This window comes from Platalea leucorodia (assembly GCF_965183815.1).
Source record: "Platalea leucorodia genome assembly, chromosome: Z".
In the NCBI taxonomy this organism is placed as follows: domain Eukaryota; kingdom Metazoa; phylum Chordata; class Aves; order Pelecaniformes; family Threskiornithidae; genus Platalea; species Platalea leucorodia.
In genome coordinates this window covers 24699421-24721122 of record NC_138858.1, presented here as the reverse complement: position 1 = coordinate 24721122, position 21702 = coordinate 24699421, and the positions used below count along the sequence as shown (strand labels likewise).

Sequence of the window (21702 nt, the reverse complement as noted above, 5' to 3'; positions counted from 1 at the left end):
GATTTTCACCCAAATATATAAATCTCTGGTTCTTCTGCATTCTGCGTTGGCTGTCTAGCTTATTCGGTGACATTTACGCTTCATCTGTACTTGGATTTTTTTTAACCGCCAGGGCAGATCTCTTATATAAATTTTTTGATGGTCTCTGCTCAGCTGATGTGTTAGGGTGAAGACTGTGATTTTCATTAAGATAGCATAGAACTGTTTGAATGATAAGCTGCTAACTTGAACTCAGAAAGGATGAAAGAGTGTGTGGTGGAGGCTCTCCCTATCACAGCAAATTTCCCCCAAGGGGTGTGGCTGAGGGCTGAGTGGGATTTTTTTTTCCCTCTAAAGACCATATGAGAATTGCTCTTTGAATTCAGATACTCATGTATTTCTCTGGCAAAAAAAACACTCTGTAAGACTCTGTCAGATCTTTTACAGACCTGGAGGTCTGCTTATCGGAAGCAGAGTTATATGAGAAGTAGCTTGTGAAAAATAGTGTAGCTCTACTTTAGATCCACAGAGGAAAGATACAGGACTTCAGCATGTACTATTAATAGGCAAAAATTGAATTTGAATTTGCTACAATTTTCAATTTGTTACAATATGTCTGAAACAGATCAACTGTAGTCAATTGGAACTGAACGTTTCACCAGAGAAACAGTGAGCCAGCAAAAATACACGCAGATTGAACCAGGAGAAAATGAAGACCTCAACCATTTGCACTTCAGACAAGGTAAGACTTCAAATAGAAATGCAGTATTGCTTTGCTGATGCCCTGTCTCTGCAGTCTACATTCTGCTTCAGCTGCCCACTGGGTTCTGAGTGTGCTTTAACGAGGCTGCTGGTCCCACATAACCCAAACTGTCCTGGGACATATTTAGGACTCTGAGCAAAGAAGATTTCAGGTCCCTTCTGGTTCATTAGCATTCATGGGCACAAGGGTCCCCTGCAAAAAATGTGCTCACAAGCTCACAGTCTGACCAGTCCTCCTGTGATGTGCAAGGCTGCAAAAGATGGAGCTCCACAGGTATGGAGCAGGACAAGGGGACGGGCAGCATGTTCCTCACCACGCCCGGCTGTCTTCAGATTGTTTTTCCTCTGAAGTGTAACAGTTAACAGATAAAATTGAGGCAGGGAACAGAGAAGGATGCTCTGGGTTTTCTATTTACATGATGTAATCCTAAATAGAGTTTATTTATTTCAAGATTGTATTCTGGCGAGACCAAGAGCCTGCTGTGCCTTTTACTACAGAACTTAAATAAACAAGCGACAAGGAAAACCACTCAGAGAAAACCACATCTATAATAATGCATAAACCTAGGCCTGAGAAACCATTTATGTCACAAATGAAGCAAAGTTGGTGGTATCCTCCAGTTGTTCTGCACTTTTGAGCACATCACAAAAGATGGCATAATTTATCCTCATCTGAATAACAGGAAAACTTAAGGCATTTACAATTCTGATACAAGTTCATAGCGGTGAAAGATCTGAAATATTAAACATTTGAAAAAGTGGTTCTATGCAAAATTTACCTCAAAAATAATAATTCAGCTTTTGTTATACATTAAAAGGTTACTACGGCAACTTGATAGCTGAACTATAATTAAAAATGGGTTCTTACGCCTATGGCAAATTCCAGTTTTGCAGGTTCTCTCTCCTCTGCTGTTTTGATTGGCAATGTATTTTCTGCCCTTATTACAATTGACTTTTTTCTTTAAATGACGATAACATTCATACGGAGACCTAGAGCTCCAGCAAAGATAATATGGACTTGCCTTATTGGGTTTATTTCTCTCTTTATATGCTAATTCTCTGCACGCTGAATCCAGTTTCCTGCTCTTGCATTGCGTTACTTACGTGGTTTGCATTTGGGATAGGTTACTTTAAATGTGATTATCCTGATCACGTCAAACCAATGCATACAGTTCATATAATTTTCTCCATCTCTTGACTTCTATGCTAAGGTGAGTCTCTTAACTCTTCAAGCCGCACTGTCAAAATCTCTCTCACGTATGACTTGCATTTTCTCTTTGTCGGTTTTTCCTTACTGCTCATAAATTAACACTATCCTCTTGGCTGTTCTTTGTGGGAAGCGTTGTCAAGGCTGATTTTTGGGTCACTCAGATAAGAGGGGTTTTGAACCTGCACACACACACTGTATCTACCACCCTTCAGCATTTCGGAGCTTACTCCCAAGCCCAAACGATTTCATCTCTAGGAAACCCCCTGTAACACTCAGTAGAATTCCTTATTCACCTGCATTTCATGACTGTGCCCTTCAGAAAATCTGATAAGATATAGTTGGTGCATTAGTCACCCACTCCTACTATAGACCAGGCTCAGAAGTATGCCAGTAACTCTCTCTCTTTAAGAAAGTGATTCATTTTGAACAGAATTTTTTTGGTATTCAATACTCAACCTGAAATATGCCATGGTTTCCAAGATAAGTTAATAATTTGCCTATCATCAGGTAGGTCTGAATCCAGTCTCTGATTGCAGCTATCTAAGCCCAGAAGGGAAATTTCCCACAGTAGTGAAATTTTCTGAAAATTTCCCTTTACTGCTTTAGCAGCAACAGCAATGGTGGCTCTGGTGGCTTCTGTGCCCACAGTTATTTTAAATGTGCTCTGACCAGACTTAATAGATGTGGAGTTTATAGTCATACTTGATTTACAACTATGGTGATTTTTGTCTACATTAGGGCTCTCAGTGTTGGTACCAACAATGTAGATACAGTGTCCTTGCAGTGCTGACATTACTTTGAATGGGGGAAGAAATCAGAGAGCGAAGACAGGCAGGGTCTTCTGCTATTATTTCTACAGCATCCAAGCATTTGTATTAGAGTATTCGTATTGATTTACTTTTTATTGATATCAATATCGCTAATTCACGTTGACATTTAGGCTAGGATTTTCAAAGGAATTTGAAGTAGCTATATAAGCTTAATTTGGTTTGCACTGCTGGGATCTCAGACACTATTAAGAATCTCCCTGTGACTTCTTACAAACACCAAGTGGGGAAAGAAATTTCTGTTTTTCAGAAAGGTTGTTAGGATTTTGTAAGTATAATCAGTAACTTAGAGCTCAAGTGTCCCTCACACTGTCATTAATAAAGCTATTACATGTGCTCAGCCAGTAACAGTATAGGTAGTGGAATGAATAGGAAGTTTGAAGAGGAAGTGTGAGAAATAGACTGAAGGCAGTGTAATGTTGATGGTAATCATTATGCTTCTTTACAGCGAAGATGAAGAACTCCCTGCTCGCGGCTATCTTTTTATTTGCAACAGGTGAGTTTTCATTTTCTGCATAACTTACTACTGTCTATAAACAGTAAAAATTTGTAACGTTACTCACAGACAAGGCTGTACGACCAAAATCATGACCGAATTAAGTTCTGTGGGTAGGAGAAACAACAGCCAGTAACGTTTTTTCCTGTTTCTTTTACAGTTATCTTGTTAAACGACTCCGTTTTATTCCCCAGATGCCTGCAACTGCATAAACTGGGACTTCCCGTTTTGCCAGCAGCTCCCAGGTGGGTAAATACTCCTCACGTAATACCTGCTTCATCGCAAAGACGAACGTCACTGCCGAAGGCAACCCGCCAGCCCAACCCCCGCCGCTGTGAGGCACCGCCGCGCGCTCCTCGCGCGCAGCAGCTCCCCCGCCCCGCCCGGTGCCCCGGCGCCGCCTGGCGGCCGCCCCGCGCCGCCCCGCCCCGCCCCGCCCCGCCGCGCGCCCCCCGCCGCGCGGAGCCGCCTGCAGGCGGGGGGGCTTTGCCTGCGGGGAAACGCCTGCAGGTTTCCGAAGGGGCAAACCGCCCGGGGCGGCGGGCAGGGAGGGCGTGCCTGCGTGACGGCACAGCGTGTCTGCGTGACGGCTGCGTACGGGCGCCCAGGCAGCTGTGAACAAATCCTGCCTGGTGGGCGGCCTCTGGACAAATTGCCACGGTGTCAAAAGGCAGCAGAATCCGCCGTGTTTATGTGTGAGAATTATTTGTGCTGTACATTTAACTGGTAAGTTACTGTTAATGGCAAAAAGGACCAGCCAACGCATTTCCTTAGATGTTATTACACAGCAGCTGGTGGTCATCGGATGTGCTTCATTCTGAATGTATTGTAGGCAGAAAGATCTTACTTGCTAAGAGCCACAGCAGAAAAGACAGGTTTTTGAGCACATGGCGGCACTAGATAAGACATCATCAGGAGGAGTATATTTTTCTGAAGTTAGCCACGGATAATTTTCTTGTCCTTGCTATTAGCCAATCAGACCAAAGTCTATACTAAAGTATTACTGAAAACACCACATACAATAGGAAGAAAAAAGTTCTAGAGTGAAAAAATTTGGGGTTTTGTTGTTTTTTTTTTTAAGAAGAAGCTGGATTGTGATGCCTTTAGAACAGTGAACATTTTTTTTCTTTCTTTGCCCAGCTCTTGAAGGACAGTCATGGTACAGGACTACTACTATTCTAGGGCTGGGAAGAACTAATAACATGCATGTTCTTTAAGAGGAAGCAGTACAGTAAAACAAAAAAGCACTAAGATAAAACTGAATGTGCATGTAGACACTAATACCGACAAATAGGACAAATGAAAAAAAAAACAGTGTGTAACATTCATTATGCTCTTCTGGAGAAAGCAACATAGAATTTCGGTGTATTGGCAGCAGGGTGGTGCACTGGGGTGTTAGTTGAGCTAATACACTGTTTCCACGCATAAAATGTATTTTTTTCTTTGTCTGTTCTAGTACTATCATCTCATAGAGAAAGTTAAAAGTTTTTTGAGACTGAGAGCGTGAGGAGCGATAGCAGACCCTGTTCTTCTATAAGCAGAGCCAGGTCTGCCACGCTGTGGTCACCACTTGGACCTCAGTTAATAGAAATTATTTGGGGAATAAAGTAGTAGAAATTTAGCAGAAGAGGGAAAATGTTTCCTTCTCGTCACTGTCTCCAGAACTGTTATTTCAAGTAATTTCAGGAGCAGTATGTTACAAGCATATTGACATGAAGAGTTACAGCAGTTCCAAAAAGATTTTGTTTTCAGGTGTTTCTTTAAAAGAACAACAACAAAAAAGAAACACCAAGTAAATGAAAGGCTTAATTCAGAGTAAAACAGGAGAAGAATGTGAGAACAGCTGCTACTTTCCCCAGTTGTTAGAGCTCCATGTCCATGGATGACGTGGCCAAGATTTGGTTTGGTGGTCAGACTAGGAAAGCAAAGAATTCAATAATTATTCACATTGTTGTAGAAACAAGGAAGAGTTGATTTCTACCTTCCCAAAAGGAAACTGCACACACCTAAACTGATGCAGCATAACTATTAGAAAAGCACATTTCTTTTAGTAGGAGAAAGGAAGTGTCAGACGGTGAAGTATTAAAGTCTGACCTACACCCATCTGACACAGTTTTTGGTCCAAATCAACTTTTAACTTAAACATACAGCTGCCATCTGAATGATGAAAACAATACCGAGGATACTCTGTAACTCAGGTTGTGGGAAGAAATGGCTCTGAATGAGGAAAAGAGGAGGACTGATCTTTTCTCTCATAGCCTAGGTTATGAGATACCATAACCATACTGTAACACCAACTCCAGATATGCGTATTTACTTATCAAAAATCAAAACATTTCTTATTCAAGTTTGATAGGCCTATTGGCAACTTATTAAATCTAATAGATGTAAAGAACCTGTGACTCTACTCATCAGCAAAAACTCATTTTTATCATCTTTGGTATCCTGTACCTGCTGAGATCCTTATCTACTTTTCTGAAGACAAAAAAAAAAAATTTTTCTCTGTCTTTTTTTAGAAGTGTGGGTGGTACTTTGAGACATCATGTCTGATTCTTCTGAACTAATAGTTCAGACAGTAAGACACAAAGCAAAAAGAGAACAGTCATATTTTATCACTATCATTTCTGATAAGGGATTTTTGAAATACTGAAATACGCTTAACCACTAGATACTAAAAGTGAGTTCCTTTAAGAATGTCATCAGCATTTAATTTCCCTTCAGCTGAAAAATGTATATGTTCAATTGCAAAAAAACCACATATTTTTCTTTCAAAAAATTAAGCACGAGTTATTTTATACATAAACTTATGTTTATGTACTTAACTCCTGTTTTATAATGTGATCTCTATGAAGCTGGTAGTATAAGCAGCATATGTTTTCTCTCCAGCAATAGTGCATTACTCTGAACTCTGGATAGAGATGACTGATTGTTTTGGAGTAACTGGAGTCTAGTCAATTGGTTCTACTGTTGATAATTAGTCCTACGCTGCAGAGTATAATGCTTTGCAAGAAACTCCACAGTAATTCTTGCCAGTTGGAAATTATGGAAACATCACATTGGCCCTTGGTGTTACGCACTAAAATGCGGCCCCTCTCTCTTTTTTTCCTCCAACTTAGTTGCATGGCCTTAATTTCTAAGATGTTTCACAAGGATGCGTGCAGTCAGTTCTGGCCTATGCTTTCAAAAATATCTATAAATTTGTGTTTAACAGTCGATGAGATGCTCCAGGCAGAGCTGTTGCCAATTCTGGTTTATAATCCTGTGGGTGAACAGTGCCTCCCACCCGTGCAAGGCAGATGGTCCTGGATCTCCAGGATTCCCAAGTCACAGCAACTCCTCCAGGGAAGGGGCTTGCTCCCCAGATCCAGAGTAACCCACCAAAAGCCAATGCTTTGTACAAATTTCAGCAAACAATTGAAAGCTTCCAGAAACACAGTGGCAAGACAGGCACTGTCTGTCAGATGGGAACAGTGTGAAACGAGAGCAGAGCTAGGAGACAGAAATCTAAGGTCTCTTAGGGCAAGAGGTTCACAGCAATTTTGTCATCTGGTTTAAGGACATTACCGTGCAATAGCTTTCCTCAAAGCTAGTAATGCTTCCTTGCATATGTGCAATTTGTTTCTGCAATTTTTGTGCCAAAGAATGCAATAGTGTTTCCAGATGTATAAAAGATATTTCATTTAGAACTGGGGGGGGGGGGAAGGGAATTAAGCTTTAAATAAGTGCAGAAGCAAGCAGCAAGCAAGATGTCACTATTACAGGAGAGAAACAGTTCAAAGGTGTAATGATACCAAAGCGGTAGGAAACACCATAGCAAACATTTCAGCCCTATGTAGTTGGGCACATAACAGCTGGTAACGGCATCACAAAACACAGGAAGAATGATCCTCTTCTACCTTCATGTAGGAAAACTAGGTTTTACTTGGAAACATTAGGACTGAAAAGGTTTAATCTTTCTAAATGTCTCTGTCTCTTGTTCTAAGCTTTAGTGAACTACTTGCCTTGAGAGTAAACATGCCATAAGGACTTGCACAGCTAGTTCTTATTTTGTTGCACAAAAGGGTATAGCCTATTTTGTATTTGCTTTCGCTTCTCATAGTCAGCTCACACTGGTTAATGGTAAACAGTTGCCTGTGATGTGTCTTTTCCAGTCCACATGTTTTCATCTTGCAGATTGGGACAATGAATTGGTATGCTACAAAGAATTAAGTGAGGATCTAACCTGTACCTGGCTGCCAGTACCCAGTGCTCCGAATGCAATTAATTATACCGTATTCTTAAAATGGTAAGTCTAAAAGTAATTTCAGAAAATGACAAGCTGTCATTGCTGTTCGGCATGACTTCTACCTGCCAGAGTTTTGCTCCAACATATTTCATCACATTGTAGGTTGTTACACAATACTGGTCAAAATCTTTCTTCACATCTCATCAATACCTATTGATTTGGTAAGAACTTGGTAAGAGTGTGGTGGGTTGACCCTGGCTGGATGCCAGGTGCCCACCAAAGCCACTCTACCACTCCCATACCTCAGCTGGATGGGAGAAAATATAATGAAAGGCTCGTGGGTCGAGATAAAGACAGGGAGAGATCATTTACCAATTACCATCATGGGCAAACCAGACTTCACTTGGGGAAAAAAATAATTTCTTTTATTAGCAATCAAATCAGAGTAGGATGATGAGAAATAAAACCAAATCTTAAAACACCTTCCCCCCCACCCCTCCCTTCTTCCTGGGCTCAACTTTACTCCCGATTTTCTCTACCTCCTCCTCCTCAGCGGTGCAGAGGGATGGGGAATAGGGGTTACAGTCAGTTCATTACACGTTGTCTTTGCCGCTCCTTCCTCCCCAGGGGGAGGACGGTGCAGAGGGATGGGGAATAGGGGTTACAGTCCGTTCATTACACGTTGTCTCTGCTGCTCCTTCCTCCCCAGGGGGAGGACTCCTTACACTCTTCCCCTGCTCCAGTGTGGGGTCCCTCCCACAGGAGACAGTCCTCCATGAACTTCTCCAGTGTAAGTCCTTCCCTGGGGCTGCAGTTCATCATGAACTGCTCCAGTGTGGGTCTCTTCCATGGGGTGCAGTCCTTCAGGAACAGACTGCTCCAGTGTGGGTCCCCCATGGGGTCACAAGTCCTGCCAGCAAACCTGCTCCAGCCTGGGCTCCCCTTTCCATGGAGCTACAGGTCCTTTCAAGAGCCTGCTCCAGCGTGAGCTTCCCACGAGGTCACAGCCTCCTTCGGGCATCCACCTGCTCTGGTGCAGGGTCCTCTGCAGGCTGCAGGTGGATCTCTGCTCCACTGCACAAAAGGGTATAGCCCTCCATGGGCTGCAGGGGGACAGCCTGCCTCACCATGGGCTTCACCAGGAGCTGCAGGGGAATCTCTGCTCCAGCACCTGGAGCACCTCCTCCCTCTCCTTCTTCACTGGCCTTGGCATCTGCAGAATTGTTCCTCTCACATATGCTCACTCCTCTCTCCAGCTGCAATTGTGTAGTTTTTTTTCCTCCCTTCTTAAATACATTATCATAGAGGCACTACCACCGTCGCTGATGGGCTCAGCCTTGGCCAGCAGTGGGTCCATCTTGGAGCTGGCTGGCATTGGCTCTGTCGGACATGGGAGAAGCTTCTAGCAGCTTCTCACAGAAGCCACCCCTGTACCCCTGCTGCTACCAAAACCTTGCCACGCAAACTCAATACAAAGAGTCATTAAACATCTGTCCATGCCTCCCACACACTGTTTGAAGCATTATTGCCAAAGATCACCTTAATCAATTATTTTTATTTGCGTCTATTGACTTGCATTGAATATTCAACACTAGTGCATTCAAAGTTAAAAAAAAAAAAAACAAAAAAAACAAAAGCAAACAACCAGACACTAAGCTGACTTCTATTACACATTGTATATAATGTTATACCACATATCCAAGGAGATGTCAGATGTGGCACATAAGAAAAATAGAATTTTAAGTATTTTCTTGCAATTCTGAATTATCGAGTATTGGTTTAATAGATGGAATGAACTTGTAGGGATAATTTTAAACTGATTACCTTAAAATATGGGTATCTTCAGTTGTGACTTTTTTGAGAAAGCTAAAACAAAGAAGCCGGGTAAAATGTAGATGGGCATCTGCCCATTGGTTTGTTTAAAAAAAACCAAAACAAAACAGATTTCTGTCTCAGTACCTGCATTACATTTCCTCATTTTATGCCTACATATTTGGGATCTCCCATGAGATTAAGGGTATGTTTAGAAAGAGAGAAGCGAGATCAGAAGCCGTGATCTTTGCCATGAGACCATATCATGGGGTACACAGGGTACAACACTGTATGCCGTTGGCAAATTCTGATACTCATTGCTGATTATTCTGCCACATAACCCACCACTCTGCATTAAAAAAAGAGCTGTGGTTAGAAGCATCTCCTAAAGCTAAGGAAACATCACTACACTGGGAAATTCCCCAGGGTGATCTTGTGCATATTGCAGAGGAGCAAAGCAACCACCTCAGGGCTGAGGTTACTCCCCCAATCACCTTCAGTATTTTATCACTGGAGGTAGCAGCAGGTGCCAACTTGCAATAAGCACCAAACCCCACTGTGTTTGCTGTTGTGCCTTTTGGGTCTTCCAGGAGCCCGAGTTTCACGGAAGGGGAGAAGCACCTGTGAAATGGCTCTGCTTCTCTAGAGATGCTATCAGATGAAGTATTTGTAAGCTAGGTGCTTTTAGAGTCCTCAGCCAAAATCAGACCGTGCTGTTCCTAGGCTGCAGGGTTGATGTTACGAACAGAGAAGGCAGGAAAAAAAAGACTGAAAGAGGAGATGGGTGGGGGAGGAGGGAGGCAATAATCTCATAGAGATGTTTATTTTCCCAAGCCAGAGCCAGGACTTGAACTTCAGTCTCCTAGGCTTCAACCCAGTGGTCTTAAAGAAAAACATCCTTTTTCCTTTTTTATTGGGTTAAAAGGAAAACAAACACCTTTGAAAGGGTTTTTGGTTGCCTAGAAGAGGACATCACTCCTTTCTGCAAGTAACATCAGTTTGACATTGAAATTGTTCCTTATCCTTGCTCCTTGTGATTTAGATGTCTGGAAGAAAAGGATTAAAGAAAAACACTCCCACAGAGAAGTTTCAACCAAGGATTTGAAATCATGCTTTGAAATATTAATGGCTAATTCACAACTAGTCTGAAGTAGAAGACAGGGGAACCTTCAAGTGGTTTTGTTCAGTTATTAAATATTGTATCATAATCAGCACATTTAATACTTGAAATATGTAGGTAGGCAATTAGTATGCCAGCCCATTTCTTTAAGAAGGTTGAACTGGTATAGCTTTAACCTTGAAAAAAACCTGTCCTGTGTGTGGCAGAGAGCAAATGAGAGAGAGTGAGGAAAAAAAACAGGCAGAACTCAAACAGTCTCCTATGTAAGGCCTTAAACCTCTTGGACTTTATGTGCTGTGTGCATTACATATACCAGGAGAAGTCTACAGGGCTGAGGACTGAGGTGGCATTTAAATCTCTGTCAAACTGTGATACTTTGCAGGAACAAAAGTCAGAAGACAGGCATATAACTCGTAAGAGGTTTTTCATACCTTTGTGGTAATTTGGATTCAGGTAACTGGGAAATTTTGCTGTTCAAAAGGAATTTAGGTGCCAAATAGACTTTATGAAGTAATTTCTAACCTGATTTTATACCTTCTAAATGCTCTTTATATCCAACTAAGTACAAAAGAAGGCTATACAGATTTTGTCTTGTATCACACTGTGCCTTACAAGTTTAAGGAATTTAAGTTACCCACCACACAACAAGGATTTGCATGTTTAAATTTCCTAGAGTTACTAGGGTACTGGAATTACACTTCCTGTTTTAGGCTGCTCAGGCCTCGCCTTCAAGATTTCAAGATACTGAGTTTTGTATATAGCTACGTGAAAAACTATCAATTGCTGTAATTATGCTTTCTGGGGCAGGGGGAGGAAAGAGTAACTATAATCCAATAAAATGTTTGTTTTTCATTCTGCTTCCTTTTCTCCAAAGGGACAGAATACCAAGAGTTTTTCAACGAAACACATCATCATCTTCCATCACAATAGAACGAAAGAATCTCTACATGAAGCGATCTGCATCTATTTGGATAGCAGTGAATTACGCCCATGACAGATGCGTGAAAGGAAAGAATATCTCAGTTACACCGAGCAAAGCAGGTACAGTGTCTTCAAGAGTTATATTACTGCAGTGCTCAGCTGAAGCAGTGGTAGCATTTTCTTAAAGATTATTTCCAAAATTGTAACTCCCAATATACACTCGTTATTTTTACTGATTCAGAGAGCTAATCTGCCTGCAGTTTGGCTTCCTTGGATTAAATCTTTACCAAATTCAATAGCAGAAGTCTATCAGCTTTTACAGGACAAGAGTTTTACTTTAGATCAGTTGCTAGACTATAAAATAATCATATCCAGAAAAATACATAGTGATCATATATAAAGATACAGTGTACAGTACTTAACCAGCTTCCTGTGCTGTCTTTGATGGTTTTCTGAACTCCTTTATTGGTTTACAAAGAGCAGGTTGACTCAGTACCATACACTGAAGGAATCCTTGTTACAGAGCATTTGCATTTTGAGAAACCTTTTCAAAGTTCAACTCTTTTCAAAGGCCTTACCCACTACACAGTGCTGCAGGGGAGATATGAAAAAATAAATCCTATTAACTATGTCCCTTAGATGTTTATTTAAAGATTCCCTACAGTACCTGATCACTGAGATAACTTTAAGAGCTTCCCAAAACTTCACCTTCTCAGACTAATCATGATCCAGGAAAAAACAGTGCTTCTCACTGCTGAAATTGGAGAATGTTCTGGAAATTTTTTATACAGTTCATGATTATAGGTACTCTTGACATTTTGATTTTGCCTTTCAGACTCACTCAGAATAGCAGCTGCTTAGAAAAAGAGTCTTCCTGAAATCAGTAGAAGCATTCACAAAAGAAAGGCAAGAGGACCAACCCTATTTTGTTGATACCATAAAGATTTAGTAATTATTTATTTCCAGTCTTCTTAAAGTCTTTCAGCGTTCAAGTATTCTGTGCCAAGTCTTTTATTTTTTATAAACCATACCTGACAGAGACAATTACCAAAGCTCTCCTGCTTCTCTTGCATTTATAACAGCTGCATATTTCCCATTTTAGGGAAGTGCTTGGCACCGTCTAACATAAATGCTCAACAGATCACAAACCAATTGATAATCAAGTGGGACCTGCCTGCAACTCCTACACCATATGAACTGAGATACAGAGAGGCACTCACAGAATCCACTCGGTGGACACTGGTGAGTACTTCCAGATGACGATCACTTGAGAACATGAGGTGCCTTACTATCGGCTCAGCAGTGCATAGCATGTACAGCAGGACATCAACAGGATGCTACTGAAGAGCACACACAACATGGATAGGAAGGAGGCACAGCATGCAGGAAATTTGCAGGCAAATCTCACAAAGGTCTCTTAGTTTTCTTCTAACAGATCCTAAGCTGTTTGGGAAAGAAACATTAATAGTTTTATACAGAAAAAAAAAATCAGACGGCACATCAGCTGATTCATTAACCTGTCAGTGAGACACTACAGCCATCAGCGATGCAAAAGCTGAAGAGGATATCAGAAATGCCATACAAACTCAAATCCTGATTACACTTTAAATGAGCAATATTACCCTTCTTGCTGGTATCATTAAATTTTCAGACTGATTAGAGATCAGGTTGCTGTGATTTTTAAGGTAATAATTCATACCTTACACACTTTTGTTTTGCATAAGTTATCCAGATTTCCTTCTTTGGCAATAAGGGAAATGATTTCTCTGTGATACCAGATGCATTTTAGGATGTGCAACAGTGAGAATATAGTGCAGCAAGAGGACAGTACCTAAAAACTGAAGGGACTAAGAAAGAGGTGGAAAACCAGTCATAATTTTAGTAAGATCTGCACACAGCAGCAATGGCTGCTTATCCTGCCCCTTGCCATCCAGCATATCATGCAAAGGCTTTGCCAGCAGCTACACACATATGCATGATTTGTATCACTGAATCCCTGAAATTGTCTGTTTTTCAAGCTCTGTTATCTGTAGTTGGATGAAGAATATGTGTTTATCAGGTAGAACAGAATCCCAAGAAGAAAACTGTCTAAAAAGCAACTGTTCCTACTTCCTAGGCATCTCTGCTCTCCTAGGAGTCCCTTCACTTCTTTTGTACCACCAGAATCTCCCATGTTCTTCCCTTTATATCAGAAGGCCTATGATATTTTTTCCCATTTCTCTCGTAGCTGGCTGCCGCTTTGTTTAGCCACTTCAGAGGAGTACTATGAGAGGGCCATGTAAGAAAGGTTTCTTCTTAGTGCAAGAAACATGCAAGTCTTGGAGGGGTCCCTTTGTTCATTGACATGCAAGTCCTAGACCATTCTAGGACAGCCAGATACCCAAGCATACCCCTCCAGGTAGCACAATAGATAATAACCACATGCAGACAGTCTGGTATGCAGCATGTGGAAGAACACAGAATTAAGAGCAGTAAAAATGCATGTCCTACAGGTTCTGGAGACAGGGGAGAGAGGAGATTCAAGTTATTAATGTGAAGGACTGGTAGACACAGCCACACTGGGTGATTAGAATGACCAAGTACTGAAAGACTACAGCTTATGAATATTCATTATCTCCCATGTCCCAGCTGGTCCTGTGAACTTAGGCTGTAAACTCTTCATAATCACATGAATGTTGGCTGCATTTACAGATGGGACTGGAGAGAAAGGGTGAGTGTGGACATACAAGCACAGAGGATATATAAAGCTAGCTGAGAAATAGCATTTATCAAGGCTAGGATTAATGTACACATAATGTAGTTTAACACTTGGGTCTTAAATCCATTTCACTTCCCTCTTGTTCTGTAGGAGATTTGGAATCTTTCTGTAATATTGCGTTGCAAGGTTTTTTCGTGACCAAGCTAGTTTTATTAGCAAAAGTATACAAAGTTAATTAATTAATAAAAAAAGAAAGCACTGCAGAAAACCAAAGAGAAGAGCTGGTCACCTAATAGTGGGGGATCTGGGTGAGGTTTTGTTGGTTTTGTTTCTTCTTTAGGAAATATATATAATTAAGAAAACAAAACTTCAGAGCAGACAAATGCTAGAACAAATATTTCAATCTGCAATAGCACTTCTACCAAAAACATCGTAACACCTAGAGCTGATCAGACCAGAGGTCCATTTAATGCATCATACTGTGTTCCAATAGTGGCCGCCAATGGGCATCTGGAGAAGAGTGTAAAATAGTTCAAGCATATAGCAACAGGTTTTGATCATATTTTCTCCTACAGTTTTCAGCTCAGGGATTTCCTTAGACACAGGTGGTGTCTTCGTTTCAAGACAATCTCCATTCCCTGTACGGTCACTGGAGCTCCAGTGCCATCATCAGCTGCAGATACACATTACTTCTGTGATGCTAAGACATAGGCAGCCACACGTTCAGTCCAGCCATGGTCCTTACCACATCAGTCGCATGGATCTATTTAGACATACAGTAACATTTGAGAGTAAGGGGATTTTTGTTTTTAATATTTAATTTGACTTTGACATCTTGTTCTTCAGAATGCCAACAAGGCTCATAGTTAAGTGATTATTTTTCCATATATATAATGCCTAATTGATTTGAAAAGCAATATTTAGACCTAAACTATTGCTTACGTGTTCTGACTGAGAAGAACGAGTTCATGAAAAAGAGGGTGTTGCCTTGAGAGCATGAAAAGACATTGGCTAAAATGTGTAGTAATTCCTCTTTGATGATAGAAACCCCTACTTTCAGCTGCAGTCAGAAGACTGGCCCTTGGCTGAGAAAACAGTTAATATAAGATTATATTTTATTGCTGCCACATAAATTAAACATCATTTGTTTTTAGGTGCCTGTAGAAAGCAATGCTGTCAATGTCACCATTTCGAATTTAAATGCTATGTCTTCATACGTTGTTCAGCTCAGGTGCATAGCCAAGGATGATCTCCACTGTGTTTGCATTTGGACTAAAGAGATTTTGGTCCCTCACAGTAAGTGAAATATGGTTCTGTCCTACTGGGAATAAACATGAATGTAAAAGCCTTTTCAAATCTTGTATCATATGAAATAGCATTGTCAGATACTGTTGAAAATATGAAGGTCAAACTGATTCATATGAGCGCATGTCTTCCATCTTTTTCCACGTTTACCAGAACTCACAAACAAGCCAAGAATATCTCATAATGCAACTACAGAAACCTCTCCAGGCAGAAGAAGTGTTCTTTTGAAGTGGGAGGTAATGTTCACTTTAAGTCTGGGTACCTTCTGTTATGTCCGTGCTATTAATATATAACTTCATAGGAAAAAAATAGACTCTCATTGTATTGAGACTACACTGTAAAAGCAAAAGGCATCAAATACTGTACTCTTGCTTCAGGATTCACTGCATTTGTATGGTGGTGTTTTAGGTGCTGGAAACCAGCAAGGAAAAACTACATCAATTTATAAACTTGAAAAATGATTAAAACAGCAACCTCTGGGCTCAAAATCATTGACTAGAATAAAGATTCTTTCCAGCTTGCATTAAAAATTGGTGTGCTTCAAGTACGTCTCTTGGAATTAAGCTTTCCTTGAAAGATCCTTATAAGTCTTTAGCGCATACAAGTGACAAACCTTGTGTTTCATGTGTTCCTAAAGAACATTCATATTCTTGAGACACCAAAATCTTTTAGAAAAGCTTGGTAAATCTACTAATTTACTAATTCAGAAGTGCAAATACATTATAATCAGAACAGAAAAAGAGCCTCTGTCTTACAAGAACAGCATCTAGCTGCATGCTTCCCATAATGACATTTAAAGGTCAAACCTACGCACCAGAGGCTTTCCCTCTTCTGCAGCAGGAGTCATTATCAGCTGACCGACTACAGCAGATTAGTCAGTTTTACCAGCTGAAGTTCTCTTGGTAAGAAATGGACAACTGACAGTCTTGAATGTATTGTCAAGGGGCCCACAGGCAATTTCAATGAGCAAGGTGTTACTAGGTGTTTGCATGGAAATTAATTAATTCTATCTAGATTCTGAGAGAAAGAACATCTACAAACTCCAGGAAGTTTGCCATAGGGTTCATCCCTGGCAGAAAGGACAGAGACTGGCAGTGTTTTGAAATATCAGAAGATGTGGAAAGTTTTGCAGTTACCCTATGCATTTTTGTTAAGGAAATGAAAAGACAGCAGAGGAAATGGACACCTCATCTCCTGATAAGGATGAGAGAGCTCCTTTTTCCCTTATCTCCTGAGAAGAAGGCAAAGCTGCACAGTAAATGATTCATTTTGTGATAAAGCAATAGATAATACATGCCAATTTAAATGTTAAGCTAAGAGAAGAAATTATTCTCCATCTAAATGCTTTAGTTAAAAAAAAGTAATACTAAATGCAGTATCAGGTCTAGGACCTTCATTCAGGATAACACTTACACTAGTCTATTATGCCAAATAAGGTTCGAGTCCAGATTGCTTCAATAAACATTGAAGGGGCAGAGGAAAGGATTGAGTTCAAAAATTAACATGTTAAATGGGGGGGGGGGGGGGGGGAGGGGGGGAATCTTCAGCTCTGCTGCCATATTTGTTTAAGCTGATCTGAAACAAAGAAAACAGCTTAAAGATCTTAGAGCCTAGCCATAGCTCCTCTGCTTTTGCTAACATTCAGTGACTAACCTCTACACAGTTTGGATTAACAGACACAAGATAGCTGGCTTTAGCCCTAAACACCCAACAAGGCAACATGTATAGCTTTTATGGCTGCAAGTAACACAGGGCTTCCTGCAGGACTGCACAAGATAGAGCAGCACTAACCTTTTCCAGTCTCATTTTGCTAAGCTAAGAAAGCTAAATTCTATTAGTTTCTTCTTGTGCAACAGAGCTCATATTTCACATATCCTAGGAATTATTTCTCCTACACAGAAACCTGTTCCAGTTTCAAAGCCTGGTGAAAGAACTGTAACACTATTCCCCCAGCAGCTTTACCAGAATGTCATCCTGTCTATGTTGCTCCAAAAGTATCCAATTATTTCATTCAGATAATCCAATCTCCCAGCTTTGTGGTATCTTCACACTATTAATTTTGTGCCAAGAAATAACAGACAAGCTTGATATCAGAAGTAATCCTTGCAGAATTCACAGGCCTTCACGTACTGAGTTCAGTTTCCATCTAGATTGCAGTAATTTCCATTTCTGTGCACTCATTTTCCAATCTCTGATGAAGATTAGTACAGTAAAATAACAAGTGAACCATCACCACCTAAAAATTTGTATCAATGGATATATAACATGTTCCAAAGTTGTAGTATAATTACTAGCATTTATCCTCAAAGAGACCAGATGCCTAACAGAGCCTAGTAGATGAAGATTCCCAGAGGCATAAATTGCAATTAAACACCTCTCATTAACTTTCAAGTTCCTAATTATGAGAGGTATGTTCCAGTGAAATGTAGAGAACATTACAGCTGCTTCACTGCTGTTATTACTAATTGGATACACATAACTAAGATCTCAATTAAGCAAAACACTTAATCCTGTGCTTAAATCCTCTCAATTTAAGCATGCTCTTAATTTTAAGGAAATGTTTTGCTTCATTGATTCCTAATAACCTAATTAAAACAGTATGATTTTGTCCCCATCATTAAAGGTGACATTTTGTTTATACAATTTAATTCCTCTTGATTTTCTGCACAGAACATAATAACATTTATAGAATAATAACCTTTTTTCTCTTACTAGGTAACACAAAGTGAGAACATCCTTGGATATTATGTTAATGTGGAAAGAATACCCAACAGTTGCAACGATTCAGCAAATCGCATCGTTCTAAAGGAGAGAAAAGTTCTTCTAAATCTCTCCATGGCTTATTATAGAGTTAATATTTCTGCCTATAACAAAGCAGGAGAATCTCCACAAGCCATCTACATTGTCCCAGACTGCTCTGCAACAGGTACTTAGCTTATCATTCATTTATTAGAGCAGTGGAGAAGTTTTATGAGCAATGGATAGGCTACTTTTTGACAGTCTTTGGGATAGGGTTAAGCATTCTCTTAAATATTTATTAGGCTGATATTTTTGCATAATGAGAGTCAGTATTGTTTCTTAAGAAAGGATTTTGATAGAAGTTAACTATCAGACTGAGCAATTTAACATTCTGTTTAGCACTTCTTGTTTTCTCAAACTAGAGAAATAACTATGTGCTAGACCTACCTATCAAAAGGGCTTATTGAGTGTTCTCAAAGTTAAGTAGATGCCAGCAGTTTAAACAAAGTTCACAGAATTATGTGCAAATCTAAGGTTTTTTAGCTAAGTAACTATTAAGAGACCCGCTACTGTCCTTTATTTCAGTATTACCCCTACTGACACATGGGAGGGGGAATAAATAGGATGCACATATCATATTCCAATGAAGATGTAAGCTTTTGTGCTGCCGAAATACAAAATTTTTTCATGTAAAAAATAAAACTATTTAACAGTGTTTTTCTTATCATATAAGCTAGTTTCATTTGTTATAATCTTGTGGTATAATTATTGCAATATAAGAAAAACTTCTCTCTTCCAAAGTAAGATTTTTTTTTTTTTAAATAAAGCTATAGCACGAAACAAGTGTGCAAGTACCCTTGGTGATCTCCAAACAGCTGCAACTAATTGGTTTTCCAGGATTTTCTAACACACTCCCCTCATTCTGTTCTCCTTTGCCCTGCAAAGACTTAGAATTTGGTTGTGCCCTTACATTTGACTGCTTTAGCTCTCTTCTGATGAAATACATACTACCACCTCAAGCCATCTTTTGACTGACAGCTACGTGTTTACTGAACCTCTCAGCTTGTTCTTCGTAGCTCTCCCCAGACACCTGTTTCAGATTTGGTTGTACCTCTATGCAGTTTCTCTGTATCTATCATGAATTACTGGGAAGATACTTGCGTTCCGAAGATAAATTCCTTCTCAGCATGCAGAACTTTTCCTCAGCTAGTACAACCATTTTCTTTAATTCAACATTATTATATTGGTTTTCAGACAGGAGATGAAATGGAGAATTTTGTCTGTCTGCCACAACATCCACTTCTTAGCCCAAAATGAGAGGTTGCTCTTCTACCCCCTGAGTTTCAGTCAGAAGGTCTTTCCTAGTTTGATAATCTGTCTTTAAAAAACATCAAAATGTTTAAGATTCTTGCAGAAAATGCAAAGTATATGAAATATGAAATTATATAGCTATAATCCATAATTAGCCCCTTCTCCTCCTCCCCCAGGTAAGAACTATCTTAGAGTTGCTCTATGTATAGCAGTTAATAGCAGCTCACAGGAGGTTACTTAGCAACGTCAGGCTTCCTATTCCTGAGGCTTGGAACAGCCATTTCCCCTTTTCTGATTGTGGGAAATTAAAGGTCATGAACAGCAATTAACACCAGAGCTCCCACACACGATTGCAAAGGACTAGATGCTAAGTTTCCTTTATTAACGTACCATGTAAACCTTACTATATACTGGTCACCTGCAATAACAACTACTTAAGGAATAATCTTCGAAAAAGAGCAAAAGAAAGCAGGCAAGAGAGGAGAAAACTGCTTTCATGTTTATTGATCTCTAATGGTATATTTGTTCACAGACTTGCCTGGCCAAATCCATGTCAAACACCAGGAAAGTAACGCAGTTGTCACCTGGACTCCAGAATACAAACCAAAATGTTTTGTAGTTGACTGGGGCACTGGTAAAGAGGATATGCGCATGAAAATAGTAACTACAGCTACTGGAAATTTCACACTAGGTAACAGCAACGACCACATCTACTTATGGAGGCACCATTTCACTTATTGATTATTTTTGGTTGGGGAGGGTAGGATTTTCATCCTGCTTTTAGGAGCAAACTGAAGATCCAAATAAGCGCAACACTTTTCTTTGTCCAGCATTGAGACATCACCTAATTTTTAGCAACAGCAAGGCAGGTAAAAAGCAGAGTTTTCAGTAGGATTCATCTGGTCACAGTTGGGGAAAAAATGCAGCTAAGCTGCTGTGGTTGGTATGATGTCTCTTTGCCCACATTCCAGGCAGACCTATGCACTACTGGCTTTAAAAAAAAAAAAAGTTCCCTAGGTAAACTTAACTTTAAATATAAACTGCTCTGTTACAGTCTCTCTTAGATTTTTTTTTTTTTTTTTTTTAATCCCAGTGGCTGTCCTTGTCAAAGCCTAAGTTCTCAACTCCAGTGTTCTGCTTACAAAGCTAGGCATGATGAGCTGCAGCCAGGGATCACTTTACAGGACAGTCATCAAAAATCTTGATTAAAATCATGCAGGTGACTCCTGCAAAGGCCATTCAGGAGTGGCTTTTAAGTACAGTAGAGAATGTTTAGCTTCAGAGTTCCATAAATGAATGCACTGTTTCCCTTGGTCCTTCTGCAACAGCTGCACTGCCACATTACATCTAGTTGTTTTGCTTGTTTTTAAATATGCTAGCTGAGGGGGAAGTATCTGTCCTTGAACTAAGATATCTACAGCCATTTTAGTTCCCTACTTCCTCAGCAGCTCAAGCCTTCCAGAGGGAGACTATAAGCAGATCTGGCATCTTTTAAAAGCAAACCGATGTTACATCTTGTTCTGCTTTTGAAATAGTTGGTATTAGGCATCTAGAGACAATGAAGAAGGATGCGCATATTTTGTACTCAGTGTAAAGCACTGTAAACTTATACTATGCTTTGAGTCTAAGAACTATACAGAAAAGCTATGAAGCTGTTGTCTCTCTTCCCTTCCTTTATCAGTTATAACTTTTCAGTAAACCCTGATGTACCTTTATTTGTTTTCCAGACAATTTTCAGCCATATAAGTTGTACAAAATAATGGTACATGCATCTGACGTGTGTCAGTGTGAAAGTTTCACAAGACATGAAAAGACTTTTGGAGTGACCCACTTTTACTCAGTTGAAGGAGGTATTCCTCCCCTTTATATAACCTCATCCCTTATATTTCTTCTCATTTCCTGTCTGCTGCAATAAAATAAATCCTACACAGAGTTTCTTTTCCAGGTGACTTAACAGCATTCTCCAGCTAGCATTGCCTTTGGTCCTAGCAGTTATGCACTGGCAGTGAATGACCGGAATGTTGTTCCTTACTGACAGGTCCACAGAAGTATTATTATTACACATGACCTTACCAAAATAACAGAAAGAGGGTCGCGGAGTTACTACTCTCTGTAGCTCAAATTTAACTGTGGCCAAAGTCAGATTTTCCAATCCTAATTCGGTAGTGTCTTATACTGCAAGTTGAAATGAGTATGGCTGTTGCTATTGGACTAGAAGTGTTTGTAATGAGACAGTCACAATTTCTACCTACTTTGGTATTGTTTAAGATGAGGGGTTTTTTTACTCTATGGGATTT

At 40.0% G+C, this 21702-nt stretch overlaps 1 protein-coding gene across 1 annotated transcript in view; it reads left to right on the top strand.

Moving 5' to 3' along the window:
• Positions 1–654: 654 nt before the first annotated feature.
• The window catches only part of LOC309602090 (interleukin-6 receptor subunit beta-like), a gene marked incomplete at its 3' end in the record, with an annotated part of 34191 nt that continues 13143 nt past the window's right edge, over positions 655–21702 (top strand). The window contains exons 1-11 of the mRNA XM_082335395.1: positions 655–721; positions 3227–3274; positions 3469–3519; positions 7448–7559; positions 11306–11472; positions 12455–12594; positions 15205–15346; positions 15509–15591; positions 18071–18281; positions 19938–20096; positions 21133–21255. Of these exons, the coding sequence (XP_082191521.1) occupies positions 3232–3274; positions 3469–3519; positions 7448–7559; positions 11306–11472; positions 12455–12594; positions 15205–15346; positions 15509–15591; positions 18071–18281; positions 19938–20096; positions 21133–21255 (1231 nt within the window). The 5' untranslated portion in view covers positions 655–721; positions 3227–3231. The remainder of the gene's footprint in view (positions 722–3226; positions 3275–3468; positions 3520–7447; positions 7560–11305; positions 11473–12454; positions 12595–15204; positions 15347–15508; positions 15592–18070; positions 18282–19937; positions 20097–21132; positions 21256–21702) is intronic.